The sequence below is a fragment of the Crinia signifera genome, chromosome 4 (assembly GCF_055691185.1).
Source record: "Crinia signifera chromosome 4, ASM5569118v1, whole genome shotgun sequence".
Taxonomy (NCBI): Eukaryota; Metazoa; Chordata; class Amphibia; order Anura; family Myobatrachidae; genus Crinia; species Crinia signifera.
The window spans coordinates 33605606-33625021 of NC_139220.1; the positions used below are offsets into that span (position 1 = coordinate 33605606).

At 39.0% G+C, this 19416-nt stretch overlaps 1 protein-coding gene across 1 annotated transcript in view; it reads right to left on the reverse strand.

The window, feature by feature from the left end:
• Positions 1-19416, reverse strand: part of LOC146072926 (protocadherin Fat 4-like) — a 37622-nt gene that overhangs the window by 1481 nt on the left and 16725 nt on the right. The window contains exons 4-5 of the mRNA XM_083180099.1: positions 12885-15203; positions 5156-7474 (exon numbers count right to left, since the gene is read on the reverse strand). Of these exons, the coding sequence (XP_083036225.1) occupies positions 5156-7474; positions 12885-15203 (4638 nt within the window). The remainder of the gene's footprint in view (positions 1-5155; positions 7475-12884; positions 15204-19416) is intronic.

The window sequence follows — 19416 nt, forward strand, 5'->3', positions numbered from 1 at the left end:
TATATATATATATATATATATAATGGATTGGATAAAGGTCTAAGCGACTACAAATACCTGTATAAGAAACGTATTTCTTTTTAAAACATATAAGAATTTATTTTATACATATAAAAAAATGCACAATAGCATTGAATATAAGAACAAACAGTACAAGAAATTTAGCATAGAAAAAACAGCAATGTAAAAAAATGCGAAGCTCATTAAAAAATTGCCTACATGTGTTATCACTAAAAAAAAAAAAAACGGAGATATACTAAAAGGTTTTAAGATAAAATGTAAAAACGGAAATTATCTATTTATGCAGGCGTCAGCAGGCAGTACCAACGCGTTTCGTCATTTAAGACTTCATCAAGGCGAAACGCGTTGGGTACTGCCTGCTGACTCCTCCGGGTTTTTTTAGCGATAACACATGTAGGCAATTTTTTAATGAGCTTCGCATTTTTTTACATTGCTGTTTTTTCTATGCTAAATTTCTTTTGAAACGTGTTAAAAGCAGGATCCTACACGTTTCAGAGCCATTTTTTCCTGCAGTCTGAACAGCTCAGAAACGGTATTTGCTACAAATGATAACCACACATTATCCCCGCCCACAAGCAGGAAAAAAATATTTAAAATTACATTGTATGGATTTCTATGGGTGAAATGGGTTGAATCTGAAGGTACAAAAACGGTATTGAAACTGCAATATACCTTAACAACATGCATTATGAAAGGGGTTTAACTGGCTTTTGACCCGTTTTAAGACCCTATTACAAAAACGGGTTGAAAGCAGGTTTTTGCAATGTGAAACCAGCTTTAGTCTCTCCATATATAGAACTAGCCATGCCTTTGGGTGGAGCATGACATGCCCCCTCAATGGGGAGCTGTGCAAAATTTTACTACCAGCTATAATCTCCTTAAAAACTAGTTTTCAAAAGTAGGCAAGTATGCTCCTGAGTTTTGACTATACAAATGATTAAAATAAATAAAAGAAGATATTTATAATATATTTTTGCATTTTTTTATCATTGTTATAATCAAAACTCTTTACTATTGGCCCAGTGTACTGTAGTCTATGTCGATCACAACCCTGCCCAGTATCAACATTATTGTAACACTACTGTGTGCTGTAGTGTCAAAAGGTGACGAAAGTTTTGTAACGTTATTTTTTTATTAGTGACACTTACAGTGGATAAAAGTGATTCAAATGACAACACATTTACAGTACGGTAATAATGGTCTTTTTAGCCTGAAATCTCTATTGGGCTATACAATTATAGCCTGTTTTTACCATGCAGTAAATGACCCGTTATCAGGTGATAAAATATGTGATTCAGGATAAGTTGTGTTATGTGATTCGGGATAAGTTGTGTTATTGGCTTATAAAAAAGGGTCTCTTGTGGCTGCTTATTGGGAAATAAGTGTCTGAGGCAAGCGGAGCAGAATCCCCAATAAGTGTTGCCTTAAGGGGATAACAGTGAAATCCAATAGCAGTGTTAAAATATCACTGCAAATAGAATTTCCCCCTAAGACTGATGCAGATTAGCACTGATATATATATAAAGAGACGGAAAATACTAAATAAAGAGAGAACAATGAGGCAGATGTATTAAGCCTTAACAAGAGATAAATGGATAAAGGTGATAAAGAGAGATAAACGTCCAGCCAATCAGCTCCTTACTGACTTTTTTCAAACACAGCCTGTAACATGACAGTTAGCAGGTGATTGGCTGGATTTTTATCTCTCTTTATCACCCTTGCATTTATCTCTTGTTAAGGCTTAATACAACTGCCCCTATGAGAGATACTGTTTATTAAAAAAAAAATTCCATTCAGAATTTGCAAAAACAAATCCCTTGTCATATAAATTAATATTAGATTTTGTCATCTATTTGATCTATTTGATCTTCCACTGAGGTCAGCAACAGTACCTAAAATATTTCTTTAACTTTTTTTTTTGAATTATACGATAACCCAATCAACTTCTATTTTCAAATATTCCAGTAAAATGTAGATGTGCAAAGTGCCCAAATTGGTAAAGTTAAATATTAGTGGTAGCTAATCACCTTCAGTGCTAACAATGGCCCTTATTCTGATCTGTGCGGAAATTCCCGCATTCTTACGGAGCGGTCCGCACGCCACGGTGTTTTGCCGCATGCGGCCATCGTCCGTAGAAACGCCCACGTGTCCTCCGCATTCGGACGGACTCACTCTTTAAGAACAGGGCGTGTTTACGGACGACATACAAACCATGCGTGTGCGGGAGAAACACTCCGATTCTGCACGGTATTACAGAGTATTACAGGGTATGCTCGGGAATACCGCATCCGAACGGGAGCCAAGCGGTGCTACCGCACGTAAGCGGAGGATTTACGCCAAACAACCCACTATGAAGTATCTTCTGCAAGACATCACATGACCCACTTATTCAATTACCTATCCTCATAAAAAACTGCTTATTTGGAATTGGAATCAATGGTTGTAGTCATTAGGCGTACGTTCGCCTACCGCATGAACGAGTGGTGTCCGCAAAGCAATAGTACACTTGTGGACACCGCACATTTCAGCCCTTTTTGCTCGCGTGCATTCGGAGTGGTTTCCGAATGTACGCCCCCCAACATAAGTGTACTCCCCCGTGTCCGCCCATGTTTCCGCCCCGTTTTGCCCACTTTGAAACTACGCCCATGTGTCATTCCGCATGACGCCCATAATACGCCCCTATTTCCCGACTGATTGCGGTGACCAGTTTTGGACGGGCTTTGTCTGAACTGGTACCGAGTCAAGGCGTGGCACATGCGCGTAGCGTTCTCCACGCATGCGCAGACGCCGTAAAGACGCAATCCGTAAGAACGCGGTAAAGTCCGCATCAATCAGAATAAGGGCCAATGATGTTTTCATACACAGCCTGTTAAATGACAGCTAGGGGTTAATTGTTTGGTACTGTATCTCTTTCTAAATTTTGATAATGCTCCCCCTTAGATTTAAAGGCATACCTTATTTCGGAGGGTTCTCATCAGCCCCAGAATGGAGCTGAGCTTGACTATTCAATAATACTGTACTCCCTATAACTATGTATACTGTATATGTGTTCACATACATTTAGCCTCCTTGAATGTTAAACAGCCCTTCTAGTCACACCATGTCGTTGTGTGACTTAGGTGCCCCAAGCCTCTTTCCATGCAACTTTTTCCATTTAAATATACAAAGTGATGCAAATGGAACACACAAGAGCTTATGCTGAAAAAATGATATGTGGCATGCCTATATTCTGTGTGACTGCCTCTGTATCTGCATACAAAATGCAGATACAACAAAAACACTGTAACACATTTAGTATTTATTAGAAAACACTGAATGTACCATTTTCTATGCAGATACAGCTGCAAACGCACAGAATATAGGCATGCCACAAAATATTTTAATAAGCACAAGCTGCTCGTGCATCATATTCACATGACATTTGTGGAGGCCTTTTACTGTAAAAAGTTGCACAAGAGGAAGCCTGGCATTAATGAGTCATTACGATCACACATTATGTGTGATGCAACTTGTGGTGAATGGCGGATAGATGTATCTGGACACATCGGTATAAGAATATTCAACTAAGTTTGTAAAAAGGCCATAAAACCAATCACATCTGAATTGCCTTATATGTAGAATAGTGTATAAATATAGAAAGGAGATGCAAATTGATCACTCTGTGCTATGATGAGATGGATGAGGAGTTTTGGGTCTGGTCCTCTAAGATGTCATCAGAGTGGATAATGATGCACACAACCGGTATCGGGATCCTCCTCTTGAAAACCAGGAACACAGAGCAGTCGGCAGGGAAAGTTGAATCCAGTATAACCACACTTTACGCGTTTCGGACGCTAAGGTCCTTCATCACATTTCTGATGCATCCTACTCCACTCTGATGACATCTTAAAGGACCGGACCCGAAACTACCATCTTGTTTGCAGTTGTTGCCATTGGGATTTTTGATCATGCAATTTTAAATGTCTATGTATTGTGAGTTTTATGTACAAATTAAAAAAAATTCTTGTATCATAATACTACACGATGATGTTTTTTTGTGTCTCACCCCCACTATAAATACCCATTATTGGGTAAGGGGTGCCTCACATTCCTTATCATTTCAGATAATTGCTATTACACCTGTACTGCTGGAGATATCCAAACATTATGTATTGTTTTATTACATTCACCTAAGGTGATTTGTCCTGAACTCTGTAAACAGCTAGATGGCGCTAAATCAATCACCAACTGCTCTTTTCCTTTACATTTCATTTTTAGTGGGTTGACAAACACTAAGTGTGTCTGATAAGCTGCATGCTCTAGCCACTTGCGCTCTTCTTTATTACACCCCCTTTTTTTGTGTTGAATGTGTACTTGTTATGTGGAGATTGCATTGAAACTAAAAGCCAATAAGTTCACTACTAGTGGTTTAAAGTACAATGTCATAAAGGCACTGTGTGGTAATTTAGTTAAGTGTCCATTATTCAATGGCATGAATGTATTCCAACTATTCCCTCAGTAAACCCGAGTGCTCCACGATGCAGACGTTATTTTCCCTGGAAAAGCCAGAGGTGAATCTGACGTCTATTGACAGCTGAGAAAAGGGATCTTCACGTGGACTTCTGGTTAGTACCTGTATTCCCAGACTTACACCCAATTGTCTGGGAGTTACACATACACTGTATAAGCACTGATCCATTTTGCAATACAACACAGCTGGTAAAACAAGAACAAAATGCTATATGTCATTCACGGCCTGGAACAGAGATGGGAGGGGGCAATGGAGCTCCCATTCCACATTTTCAATTAATATTTATAAGAGTAATAATTACTGTATGGTCCTCTTGATATATTGATTATAGATGTAATTTGTGAAAAGATTTCTAAATGTAAATTGTCAAACAAAACATAAAAAAGCACTAATGTTATTTTTTTTTTTCATTTCTAGACCATAACAATGACATTAGAAATTGAAGATTTCAAGCATATATGCGTTACAGTAATGCCGTTATTTTAAAAGCACATTTAACAGTTACTTAAATTATTATACATATTAACTCGCATAATTTCTCATAACTAAACATAATAATGTACTTACATTTCATCTAAGCAACCATATAGTAATTCCTATTAATTTGGTTTTAGTATGTCATACCTGTAAAATACCGCTGGTAGACAAATTGGCTTTTGTAGAATCAGTTTCAACAGCAGAATCACCTGTATCAATGAGATTGTCTGTGGGGACATTCTGCGCTGGTTTCAGATAGGCAATTTCATTTTGCTTTGAGTCGAGGGTCACACACACATCATAGGAGAATGGATAAGGTAAGCTCCCATCACTGATCTCTGATGGACATCCCAGGGTGAACTGAGGATACACGTTTCTACTCAGAGCCTCAAAAGATGTTGCAGTATTGGATTTGTGGCATTTAAATATGACTGTAGCCAACACTGCCACAATAAATAATATAGAGATGAGAGCTATGGCTATAACTAGATAAAATGTTACATTAGATGGAGTCTCTGAATTACGAGGTTGGCGCCTTATCTCTGGTTCAAGTTGCTGAAAGTTTTCAGCCACAACGAAGTTCAACGTAACTGTAGTTGACAGAGAGGGTACTCCATTATCCTTTACCAGGACCACAATCTTCTGTCTCAAAGATTCTGTGTCTGGAAGGTCTCGTCCTATCCTAATTTCACCAGTGTGTTGGCCAATGGTGAATAAAGAAGGATCAGGAACTTGTAGAAAGTGATAGGAGAGCCAGGCATTGTGTCCAGAGTCAGCATCCACTGCAATCACTTTGGTCACTAGATACCCTTTCTCAGCAGAGTGAGGGATGAACTCAAATAATGCTGATCCCTCAGTGTCTGGTGTTGGGTAGAGAATCTTAGGAGCATTATCGTTCTTATCAATGATACATATCCTCACAGTGACATTGCTGCTTAGAGGAGGAGATCCGCTGTCTTTAGCCATCACTTGGAACTGAAATTCCCGCAGCTGTTCATAGTCAAATGATCTCTGAGCATAAATAACTCCGGTCATTGAGTTTATGGAGATGAACGATGACACTGGAATGTTATCGACATTTGTATTTACAATAGAATATACTATCTGAGCATTTTCTTTGTCATCTGGATCTAATGCATGTACACTATGTACTGAAGTTCCTGCTGGGGTGTGCTCCGGAATGTAGGATATATACATTGGTTTATCAAAGACCGGTGGATTATCATTAACATCTGAAATGGTTATATATATAATTTTCTTAGTTATCATTGGAGGAGATCCTTCATCTTCAGCTATAATTGTTACATTATAAGTAGAATTGGTTTCTCTGTCTAGAGAACTAGCCGTTACTAGCTTGTAGAAATTATTGGAGGATGGTATTAGTTTAAGCGCTGGTGTATCTGTTACTCGACAACTCACATCCCCATATTTTCCAGAATCCAAATCCTTAACATTAATTAATGCCACAAGTGTACCTGGTGTAGAATCCTCTGGAATTGGTGTAGAGAGTGATGCAAGCACTATCTCAGGAGCATTGTCATTGACATCCACAATCTGTATCAATACAGTACATTGCTCCACCAAGCCACCGCCATCAGCTGCTTCCACAGTCATCTCATAACTTTGTGTTGCTTCAAAGTCTAGTTCTCCTATAGTTTTAATGACACCAGTTTCTGGATCCATACTGAGGACTTGACGAGCATTTTCCGGAATGTGACTAAAAGAATATGTAATCTCTGCATTGGAGCCTTCATCTTTATCACTGGCATTTAGGTGAAGAACTACAAAACCAATTGGTAAATTCTCATTTACGTTAACTTTGTAACTTTGCTGACTGAACACTGGGTAATTATCATTAACATCCTGTACCACAATTTTAATTATGGCAGTTCCAGTTTTCACAGGTTGGCCTCCATCAAAAGCAGTTAAAATTATTTCATACTTTTGTTGTTTTTCCCGATCCAGAGGCTGCATTAAAAGTAGTTCTAGATATTCCTTTCTGGATTCAGATTTATCTACCAATGTGAAATGTGAATTAGGACTAAGAGTATACGACTGTAAAGAATTAGTCCCTGCATCTGGATCTCGTGCATTTCCCAGAACAAATCGTGCTCCTGGCAAAGCAGATTCACTTATTCCTATATTGAAAGTATTCTTAGAAAAAGTTGGTGCGTTATCATTTATATCCTGAATTTCAATTTTAACCGAATAAACATTTACAGGATTTTCAGCCAAAATTTGAAGATCCAGAAAGCAGCTCTGCTCTGATCCACATATCTCTTCCCTGTCTATCCTGTCACTGACATATAAATTACCATTTTTTAAACTTATGTTAAAATAATTCATGTTCTGGGAAACAATCCTTAATTTCCTCATTGTCACTTCATTACTGTTCAATCCCAAATCTTCTGCAATGTTCCCTATTACAGAATTCAGCTTCATCTCCTCTAGAATTGAGTAGTGAAACTGATTAGAAGCAGCCACAGTATAGAAACAAAAGCAGAAAAATATTACTTGCCAAGCCATGTCCTCCATATAATGATGTGTTGAGTTGCTGTTACTGTTTCTTTAGAATCCAAATAGCAATGAAAATAATGCTTGGTATCCTCAGTGCAAGAGAAGGGTGAAACATAACCTGTCTTCTTGTTGATCTGCAGTGTGTCTGACTATTACAAAAATCACCAGTTCCTCACATTGTACATTGCAGCTTCTCTGCTTTGTTAGGCAAGAGCACCACCATGAGGATAAATGTAGGAAGCATATTTGAAATTTACAATTCATAGTTTGGAATATATATTTGATTTAAAATATTTTTTCAGTAGAAAAAATTATCTATATCTATTATCTATTATAAGGTACAAAAAGTTTTTTAGCTTACTTCTGTAATCTATTTAAAGGACATTTTAAGAGAAGATTGTATTTAAAGTTTTTTGCATGCACTGTATATCATCACAAAAAATAAGCAGATAATTTTGAAAAATACAAAATTCTAATTTCTACCTTTAAACTTCTTTGATTTCTAAAATACCAAGAATCTAGAGAATTTGCAGGATACTTTGACTAGCAATGTAATTTTAGGGCTGCATGTTATTACAGGTTGAGTATCCATTATCCAAATATCCTTTAAGGTGCGTACACACGGAGCAATATGATCGCTGGCAATATATTGCTAGCAATATATTCCTTAGCAATCATATTGCTCAGTGTCCCATTTTCATTAGTGACCAGAGATGGTCGCTGATGAAAATGACAGTCTGCCGGGAGAAGAGGCAGGGGAAGTCGCTGGTTGGAGGAGCATGGGGTGCTGAAAACGGTAAAGTGCTCACCCGGCGATTTATCGCCAGTGCACACTTCAATCACTGTCAATATGGTCGCTCAGCAACCATATTGCAAGCGATAAATGACCGTGTGTACACAGCTTTGTTTAAATCATTCCGAAAACCATACATCCCAGAAAGTAAAAAAAAAAACTTGCTTAAAACCTACTTGTGACATCTGTAACAGCACTACTGAGGACATGATAGATAACTGGCACTACTGGGGGCATGATATGTAACTGGCACTAAATATGTGCAATAAAATGATTGCTTGGCATTCAAATTCAGTATCTGAGATTGTGCACAAACTTTGTGTATTTTGAACCCTTGTTTTATGCACAAATAAAATATATTTGTGTGTATTTGTGTGTTTGAAGTGTATATACAACATAAATGCAAGATACATAATTGAAATATAAAAATATTCTGAAATACGGAATAATCCGTGATGCTTCTTCTGGTCATGAGCATTTTGGTTATGGGATACTCAACCTGTACAACAGTGCTTTGTATTCATTTTCAAGTCTTTACTGTACACTGGATCTATTCTAATATCTAGACTTGTTGTAATGCTTTGTTTATACATTGTATCAACAATGTTAAACTTGTCCCAATCTAAAAAGCATACGCTATACCATAACTTATGCCAATAATAATTTATATGTTTTTCTTCCCTGCTTTAGTGTCCCTTAAAACAGGGACATGTCACCCCTTTTTTCTGGATGTGCAAGGATTTGCCTCTTCCAATTGAAACCTCCTGGGCTCAGTTATGCTGCTTTCAGACCGCAAAACTGGCTTTGACCCTGTATTTGAAAACGTTTCCAAAAAACGGGTCTGCCAGGTAAAACCCCTTTCACACCGCATCTCTTAAACGGTATATTACCGTTTAAGTGCGGTTTTTAGACACTGGCAGACCCGTTTTTGGAAACTTTCCAAAAACAGGGTCAAAGCCAGCCAGCTCTGCAATGTACTGTCCCAACTAACTGCAGTGCCCCCCCCCCGCCCCCCGTGTGCAGCCGATACCTCAGTTATTGCGGATCCCGGCACTGCAGTATGGACGGTTGCACGTATGAAAAAAAGTGTCTTTCAGAAAATGGCTGCCCCATAGGAAAACCTGTTTTAAAAAACTGTCTTTCGTATGGGGGCAGCCATTTTCCGAAAGTCACTTTTCTTATAAGAAAAGTGACTTTCGGAAAATGGCTGCCCCCATACGAAAGAAAGTTTTTTAAAGCAGGCTTTCCTATGGGGCAGCCATTTTCTGAAAGACACTTTTTTCATGAGTGCTTCCGACCATACTGCACTGCCGGGATCCGCAAATTATGGAGGTACCGGCTGCACGGGGGGGGCGGTTTAACACATTGCGGGGGTGGGTAGGGGGAGTCGACCCACGCGCAGGGGGGGGGCGGCGGGAAGCCGCTCCAGTTCTGTGAATATTTAATGAGCGCTCATTAAATATTCACAGCGCTGAATTTAGGACCCAGCTCATTGGCTGGGTCCTAAATACCGTTTCAGACCCGATTTTGATGCCAATATACCGGGTCTGAAATGGGTAGGACCCTCCATTTTTAGCATTTTACAAAATTGGCTTTTGTAAAACGGTAAAGTGGTCCTGCACCTTTCAGACCGCACAGATTACCGTTTTAAAACGGTTAAAAATCGGCAAAATACCAGTTTTTAAGTGCGGTCTGAAAGGGGCATTATAGAGCTGCAAAGTCTAATCCAACTATCCTCAGTCTTACTCAGTGTGATGCAGTCAGGAGGTGTCATTTTCCCTCTGATGCCCCCTGCGATATTATCATATTTTCACATTGCAGCTGCATCCAAAGATACAGCATCCATGTGCATTGTGTCCATCTCTGAATGAGGTTCATCATTTATAATAACATTGGGACTGGTTCATTGATGGTGAACGCAATTGTGATTCTGCATGATGAGCATGTTCAAAATTATGTTAAACCCCAGCCACCCTGAAAAGTACAGAGACACCCATTGGCACCATCAAAAAGTCACAGCGGCTGTGAACACATTCGCAGCACATAAACAGATTCTTTGATAGTGGTCAGCTTGCAGCATGGCTGCCTGAACTGACATGACGGAGCCATGCAGTTTGTGTATGTTGCCTCAAAATTGCTGCTAAATTCCTACATTTTTACCACAACTACAAATGGTAGGGATGGCCATTGATTATCTATGATTCACAATCATCAATGGTGTATGACCAATGTTGAATCGTTTTGCCTTCAGTGGGAGAGAACCAGATGGTTTCCCATACATCGATAGCACAAAATAAATTAATAATTATTTTTTCAAGGTGCCAAGACACGGAGCATAGCTCAGCTAAGCCTGCCCCCATGCTCTGATTCATTCACTTAAGGAACAGGGATGACCATTGATGTTATCCAATTTCAAAGTTGGTGGCCATCAATGACCACATGTAGTTTTGCCATTCATGGCAACCATCAATAGTGAACACACCAATGGCCATCCCTATTAAGTGGTGCCTGACTGTCAATCGCTCTGCATGAAGAATAGCACTGCAAGTAGCACATGCACAGTGTGAAGCATATATATGCTCAGTTTAACCGGTAATTGTTCAATTGCAAATATATTGGCATATAATCTGTGAATTAACCAGGCCCATTAATTGATAAACAATCATTTCCAGTGTGAAATGGCACGTGCAATCATGGGAGAGGAACTTGCAATCCAAAACACTCAAGATTCAGTTTTAGATACTAAATCCAAACTTGGTGATGCAAACCGGGATTTCATTTGAATCCAAAGTTTAGTTTTCAGCAGAACCAAACTGATTATCTCTTTATATAGGTCTCATAATTAAGGTTAAGCCAATAGAATGTGTTCTACAGGTAAAAAATAAATGTTATTGGTCTATTTCGATTTTGATATTTTTTAGGCTGATTTAAGGATGATTTTTAAAACTGATCATTAGTAAATCTTAGATTTTCAGTGTTAAAGAGAATTCATTAATGTTTTCAGGTTTGAGGTTTTGTTTTTTTACCCAATTTTGTTTTGTTGGTTATTAAATCTACAGTTTGCAAAGTTGACTCCTTCACCCTTAAAATTGATCTTCAGTAAATATAACCCCTAGTGTAGCACTATTAACTTATATGTAAAATAGTGTATAACTATGTAAGGTACTGTAGATGCAGATTGGTCTCCATTTGCTCTCATGAAATGGATTGTTTAAAAATAAAAGGAATGGTGAAACCATACTATATATAAAAGAGAGCTATCCAAAATGAAATACATTAATTTCTGAAGAATTTGGGGTTGACGTGTATTTTGATTAACATCCATTTTCCAATTTGGCACTGTTTAGTTGGACCAAAAACAAAACCAGTCAATGGCTACATTACTGGACCATAAAGAATTAGTGAATCTTAAAATATGTTACTTAGGATCTGGAATAGAGATGACAGTGGGTAATATAACTCATATAACACATTTTTAATTAGTACAGATAAAGCACCTCTCATTCACTGCTAGCGCTCCCCAGAATGTCCCCACTGCAGGGCTGGCGCCACCACTAGGCCACTGGAGGGTGGTAATGAGCTGCAGGAGCAAGGAGAAGCAGCGGCAGCAGCAGCAGGAACAGGGAGTTTCCCGCCAGTGCTAAGGAAAGCACCTGGGAGCAGGTGAGAGAGTCTAACACCGCCCCTGGAGCCCGCATCTCCCTCCAACACCCCCCTCCCACATAGTGGCTGTGGCCGCACTGACCGCCTAGAGCCCAGCTGGAGCTGCGGCCATCGCCGGATCTCCAACCCCCACCCCGTGGAGCACGATGCTGCAGCTGCATCACACATACCATCCCCTTAGCGTACGACTCATCCCCCCCCCCTGGAGCGGGTGAGTGCCGGGGCCCTGCTAGACTAGTATGGAAAAGCGTCTCACAAGCACGCTTGTCCTAGTAAGTCAGCGGCTGGACGTTGGGTCAGTGTCTTTCTCAGCTTCATAGAGACGGGCAGGGCTGGGGGGGTGTGGGGTGCAGCAGTGGCCAATGGGGACCGAAGGCGAGGCGGCTGGGATCGTCAGGGAGCTCCATCAGAATGGGGCGTCCAAGCGTCTCGTGGACATGTATAATTACTGTATGATCCTCTTTCTGCATATTTATTACATCAGTTACACATTATAAGAGTTTTTTAAATGTACTAAAAATAAATTCTAGAACACAACAATGCCAATAAAGCTCAAGATTTCAACTACCCATGTCATGTAAAACTACTTTTTAATAACAGATCAGTTATTTAAATTATTATATTATTAATGTTAACTAACACAATGTTAGTAATTATATTTACTAAGCATACTGATCAGTGGCAGCTCCAGAGGAGGGGATGCAGCACAGTCCAAAATTCAAATAGGGGAGCGACATCCACTGGCAGTGAGTTTGTTTGGAACACAGTTGGTGGCTGTTGCTGGGCATCCCCTATTTAAATTTTTAACTGTGCTGCAGCCCCTCATCTGGACCATCCCCTGATAATGATGCAATGCACTTCATCTAAGCTACAAAATCAGAATGGTTATTAATTTGGTTTTACCTGCACAATGCTACTGGTAGACAAATTGGCATTTGTAGAATCAATTCCAGCAGCAGAATCATCTGTGTCAATGAGGTTGTCTGTGGGGACATTCTGCACCGGTTTCAGATAGGCAATTTCATTCTGCTTTGAATCGAGGGTCACACACACATCGTAGGAGAATGGATAAGGTAAGCTCCCATCACTGATCTCAGAGGGACATCCCAGGGTGAACTGGGGATACACGTTTCTGCTCAGAGCCTCAAAAGATGTTCGAGTATTGGATTTGTGACATTTAAATATGACTGTAGCCAACACTGCCACAATAAACAAAATAGAGATGAGAGCTATGGCTATTACTAGATAAAATGTTACATTAGATGGAGTCTCTGAATTACGAGGTTGGCGCCTAATCTCTGGTTCAAGTTGCTGAAAGTTTTCAGCCACAACCAAGTTCAAAGTAACTGTAGCTGACAGAGAGGGTACTCCATTATCCTTCACCAGAACCACAATCTTTTGTCTCAAAGATTCTGTGTCTGGAAGATCTCGTCCTATCCTGATTTCACCAGTGTGTTGGCCAATGGTGAATAAAGAAGGATCAGGAACTTGTAGAAAGTGATAGGAGAGCCAGGCATTGTGTCCAGAGTCAGCATCCACTGCAATCACTTTGGTCACTAGATAACCTTTCTCAGCAGAGTGAGGGATAAACTCAAATAATGCTGATCCCTCAGTGTCTGGGGTTGGGTAGAGAATCTTAGGAGCATTATCGTTCTTATCAATGATACATATCCTCACGGTGACATTGCTGCTTAGAGGAGGAGATCCGCTGTCTTTAGCCATTACCTGGAACTGAAATTCCCGCAGCTGTTCATAGTCATATGATCTCTGAGCATAAATAATTCCAGTCATTGAGTTTATGGAGATGAATGATGACACTGGAATGCTATCAATGTTTGTATTTACAATATAATATACTATCTGAGCATTTTCTTTGTCATCTGGATCTGATGCATGTACACTATGTACTGAAGTTCCTGCTGGGGTGTGCTCCGGAATGTAGGATATATACATTGGTTTATCAAAGACCGGTGGATTATCATTCACATCTGAAATGGTTATATATATAATTTTCTTAGTTACCATTGGAGGAGATCCTTCATCTTCAGCTATAACTGTAATATTATAAGTAGAATTAATTTCTCTGTCTAGAGGAATAGCCGTTTCTAGCTTGTAGAAATTATTGGAGGATGGTATTAATTTAAGCGCTTGTGTATCTTTTACTCGACAACTCACATCCCCATATTTTCCAGAATCCAAATCCTTAACATTAATTAATGCCACAAGTGTACCGGGTGCAGAATCCTCTGGAATTGGTGTAGATAGTGATGCAAGAATTATTTCAGGAGCATTGTCGTTGACATCCACAATCTGTATCAATACAGTACATTTCCCCACTAAGCCACCACCATCAGCTGCTTCCACAGTCATCTCATAACTTTGAGTTGCTTCAAAGTCCAGTTCTCCTATAGTTTTAATGACACCAATTTCTGGGTCCATAGTAAAGACTTGACGAGCATTTTCAGGAATGTGACTAAACGAATAAGTAATCTCTGCATTGGAACCCTCATCTTTATCACTGGCATTTAATTGAAGAACTATAAAACCAATTGGTAAATTCTCATTTAAGTTGACTTTATAGCTCTTTTGACTGAATACTGGATAATTATCATTAGCATCCTGTACCACAATCTTAATTATTGCAGTTCCAGTTTTCACAGGTTTGCCTCCGTCAAAAGCAGTTAAGATGATGTCATAATTTTGTTGTTTTTCCCGATCCAGAGGCTGCACTAAAAGTAGTTCTGGATATTCTGATTCAGACTCAGATTTATCTACCAATGTGAATTGTGAATTAGGGCTGAGATTATAGGACTGAATAGAATTAGTTCCTACATCTGGATCTCGTGCATTTCCCAGAACAAATCGTGCTCCTGGCAAAGCCGATTCACTTATTCTTATATTAAAAGTATTCTTAGAAAAAGTTGGTGCGTTATCATTTATATCCTGAATTTCAATTTTAAATGAATAAACAGTCACAGGATTTTCAGCCAAAATTTGAAGATCCAGAAAGCAGCTCTGCTCTGATCCACATATCTCTTCCCTGTCTATCCTGTCACTGACATACAAATTGCCATTTTTTAAACTGATGTTGAAATAATTCCTGTTCTGGGAAACAATCCTTAATTTTCTCATTGTCACTTTATTACTGTTCAATCCCAAATCCTCTGCAATGTTCCCTATTACAGAATTCAGCTTCATCTCCTCTAGAATTGAGTAGTGAAACTGATTAGAAGCAGCCACAGTATAGAAACAAAAGCATAAAAATATTACTTGCCAAGCCATGTCCTCCATATAATGATGTGCTGAGTTGCTGTTACTGTTTCTTTAGAATCCAAATAGCAATGAAAATAATGTTTGATGTCCTCAGTGCAAGAGAAGGGTGAATCAAAACCTGTCTTCTTGTTGATCTGCAGTGTCTGACTATTACAAAAATCACTAGTTCCTCACATTGTACATTGCAGCTTCTCTGCTTTGTTAGGCAAGAGCACCACCATGAGGATAAACGTAGGAAGCATATTTGAAATTTACAAATTTCATAGTTTGGAATATATATTTGATTTAAAATATTTTTTCAGTACTAAAAATTTATCTTTAACTAATACAAGGCACAAATTTAAATGTCATTTATGAAGAATCAATTACAAAAAGATTTTAAGCTTACTTCTGTAATCTATTTGAAGGACATTTTAAGCAAATAATGTATTCAAAGTGTTTTGCATGTACTGTTTATAATCACAAAAGATAAGCAGATAATTTTGAATAATACAAAATTCACTTTTCTACCTTTGAACTTCTTTGATTTCTAAAATACCAAGAATCTAGATAATTTGCAGGATACTTTGCCCAGCAATGTCATTTTAGGGCTGCATGTTATTACAGGTTGAGTATCCAAATATCCCTTATTCAAATTATTCCGAAAACCATACATTCCAGAAAGTAAATAAAATATATATTTTTTTTGCTTAAAACCTACTTGGAACATCTGTAACAGCATTACTGTGGACATGATATGTAACTGGCACTAAATATGTGCAATAAGATGATTGCTTGGCATTCACATTCAGTATCTGAGATTGTGCACAAACTTTGTTTCATGTTTTAATTGTACGCAAACTTTTTGCCATGTTTTGAAACCTTGTTTTATGCATAAATAAAATATGTTTGTGTGTATTTCATGTGTTTGATGTGTATATACAACATAAATACAACATAAATGCAAGATACAACATTGAAATATAAAAATATTCTGAAATACGGAATAATCCGTTTTGCTAAATTCTTCTGGTCCCGAGCGTTTTGGTTAAGGGATACTAAACCTGTACTACAGTGCCTTGTATACATTTGCAAGTGTTTACTGTACACTGGATCTATCCTAAAATCTAGACTTTCTTTGTTTATATATTGTAACAACAATGTTAAACTTGTTCCAATCTAAAAAGCCTATGCTATACTATAACTTATTCCAATAATGATTTCTACATTTCCCTTGCCTGCTTTCGTGTCCCTTAAAACAGGAACATGTCAACCCTTTTTTTCTGGGAGTGCTGAGGCAAGGCTTTGCCTCTTCCAATTAAAACTTCCTGACCTCTGTTATAGAGCTGCAAAGTCTAATCCAACTAACCTCAGTCTTACTCAGATGACCGATTGTCTACAAGATGATCATAGGATGCAGCAATCAGATCTGTGATGCAGTCAGAAGGTGTCATTTTCCCTCTGATGCCTCCTGCGATATTATCATATTTTCACATTGCTGCTGCATCCAAAGATACAGCATCCATGTGCATTGTGTCCATCTCTGAGGGGGAGATTCTCTAAGAATCTCCGCCCCCATTCGTCGCCCATCGCATATTTAATTATCGCATATGCTGTAACATATGCGATAATTAAGGCAAAGGACAGCTCTTGCGTTAAGAGCTGTCCTTTGCGGTGAGAGTCGCCGGGTCCCAGCAAGTCCCGGCGGCTCTCCCCTCCCTCCCACACCCGGCGCTGCTGCTGCTGCGCCGGGCTCTCCTCCTCCCTGCACCCGGAAGAGGATCAGTGCAGGGAGGAGGTCACAGGTCCAGGCAGCACTGCGCTGTGCTGCCCAGACACAGGTGAGGGGGCGATGCGGGGCGGCGGGGGGTCGGCGCGGGGCGGCAGAGGGTTGCGATAGAAGCCCATTGGCTTCTATGGGGCAGGGGATGCTTACAGCATCCCAAAATGCGATAAAAACCCCGATAACGGGGTTTTTACCGCATTTTTAGCTTAGAGAATCTCCCCCTGTATGAGGTTCATCATTTATAATAACACTGGGACTGGTTCATTGATGAATGCTATGGTGAACGCAATTGTGATTCTGCATGATGAGCATGTTTAAAATGATGTTACACCCCAGCCACCCTGTAGAGTACAGAGACACCCATTGGCGCCATAAAAGTCACAGCAGCTGTGAACACATTCACAGCATATAAACAGGTTCTTTGATAGTGATCAGCTTGCAGCATGGCAGCCTGAACTTAGATGGTGGCGACATGCAGTTTGTGTATGTTGCTCCAAAACCGCTGCTACATGCCAACATTTTTACCACCACTACATAGTCAGCACCCTAAGTAGTAGGGATAGCTATCGACTACCCATGAGTCACAATCATCAATATTTTATGACCAATGTTGAATGGTTTTGCCATCAGTGGGAGAGAACAAGATGATTCCCATCCATCAATGCCACAAAATAAATAAATAATTGTTTTGTTTTGTTAAGGTGCCAGGAGCATAGATAAGCTACAGATGGAGCCACTCTTTTTAGAGCGGCTCCCAGCATGATGATCGCCAGCCCCCGCAAGCTTGCACTGTGCGCCAGAATGGGGCATGCATGCACAAAATGTTTGTGCGCCCCATTCTCGACAATGGGACGCGCGAGCCCTCCGCCAGCTAGTGAAGTCTGGTGAGCACTCGGCAATAACGAGGGCGACTCCATCTGTAAGCCTGCCCCTATGCTCTGATTTGCCCTTAGGTCATTCACTTAAGGAACAGGGATGACCACTGATGGTGTCCAATTTTATAATTGTGGACATCAATGACAACTTGCAGTTTTGCCTTTGATGACAACCATCCATAGTGAACACATCAATGGACATCCCTACTAAGCGGTGCCTGACTGTCAATGACTCTGCATGAAGAAAAGACCTGCGAGTAGCGCATGCACAGGGTGAAGCATATGCATGCTCAGATTAACTGGTAATTGCTCAATTACAAAAAAAGTTTGCAAAGCATCTGTGTATGAATCAGGCCAAACAAAAAAATGAATTTCCATACAACTTGCAATCCAAAACACTCAAGATTCAGATTTAGATCCAAGACATGGTCGAGCAATTTGGGATTTCATTTGAAGTGAAATCCAAAATTTCATTTTCAACTATGCAAACTGCTCATCTCTACTTGTTATAGGACTCATAATGAAAGTTTAGACAATAGAATGTATTATACAAGTTATAAATGCCTGTCACTTACAGTATTGGTCTATTATTATGTCAATGTGTTTATCAAACCTTTTTTTGTGCTGATTTTAGGATGATTTTTTTAAACTGATCATTAGTAAATCTCAGATATTCAGTGAAGAAGTTGGAATCGAATAATTCTTTCAGGTTTGAATTTTTTTCTTTTACCCAATTTTGTTTCATTGGAAAGTTTGCTACAATTTGCAAATGTGACTCCTACCCCCTTAATATTGATCTTTAGTAAATATACCCCCTAGCATGGGGCAATTTATTTATATTTAAAATAATGTATAAATATGTAAGGAAAATGCAGATTGATCTTCCTGTACGCTGATGAAATGGATTGTTTAAAAAGAAAAAACAAGGTGATAATATACTGTAAATAAAAGAGAGCTACAGTATCAAAGCTGAAATCCATGTAATTTCTAAAAAAATTGCGATTGAAATATATTTTGATTAACATCCATTTTCCAATTGGGCACTGTTTAGTTGGATCAAAAACAAAATTAGTCTATGGCTAGATACATTACTGGACCATAAAGAATTACAGGACCTTAGAGATGTCACTTGACCTGGAATAGAGATGGCATTGGGTAATAGAACTCCCATTCCACATTTTTAATTAGTATGTATAAAAATATAATTACAGTATGATACTCTTTCTGCATATTGATTACATCAGTTATATGTTTAAAGAGTATTTTAAATTTACTAAAAAAATAAAAAGAATTCTAGAACACAGTAAAGCTATACATGTAAATTTAATATTTTAAATAACATATCAGTTAGTAAAAGCTTATATTATTCATGTTAACTCTCACGATTGTTAGTAATTATATTTATTAAGCATACATCAGTGGTGGCTCCAGAGTGATAGGAGAGCCAAAGACCAAAATTCAAATAGGGAAGCCACACCAACTGCCAGTGAGTCAGTGTGGAATGTCAGTTAGTGGCAGTGGG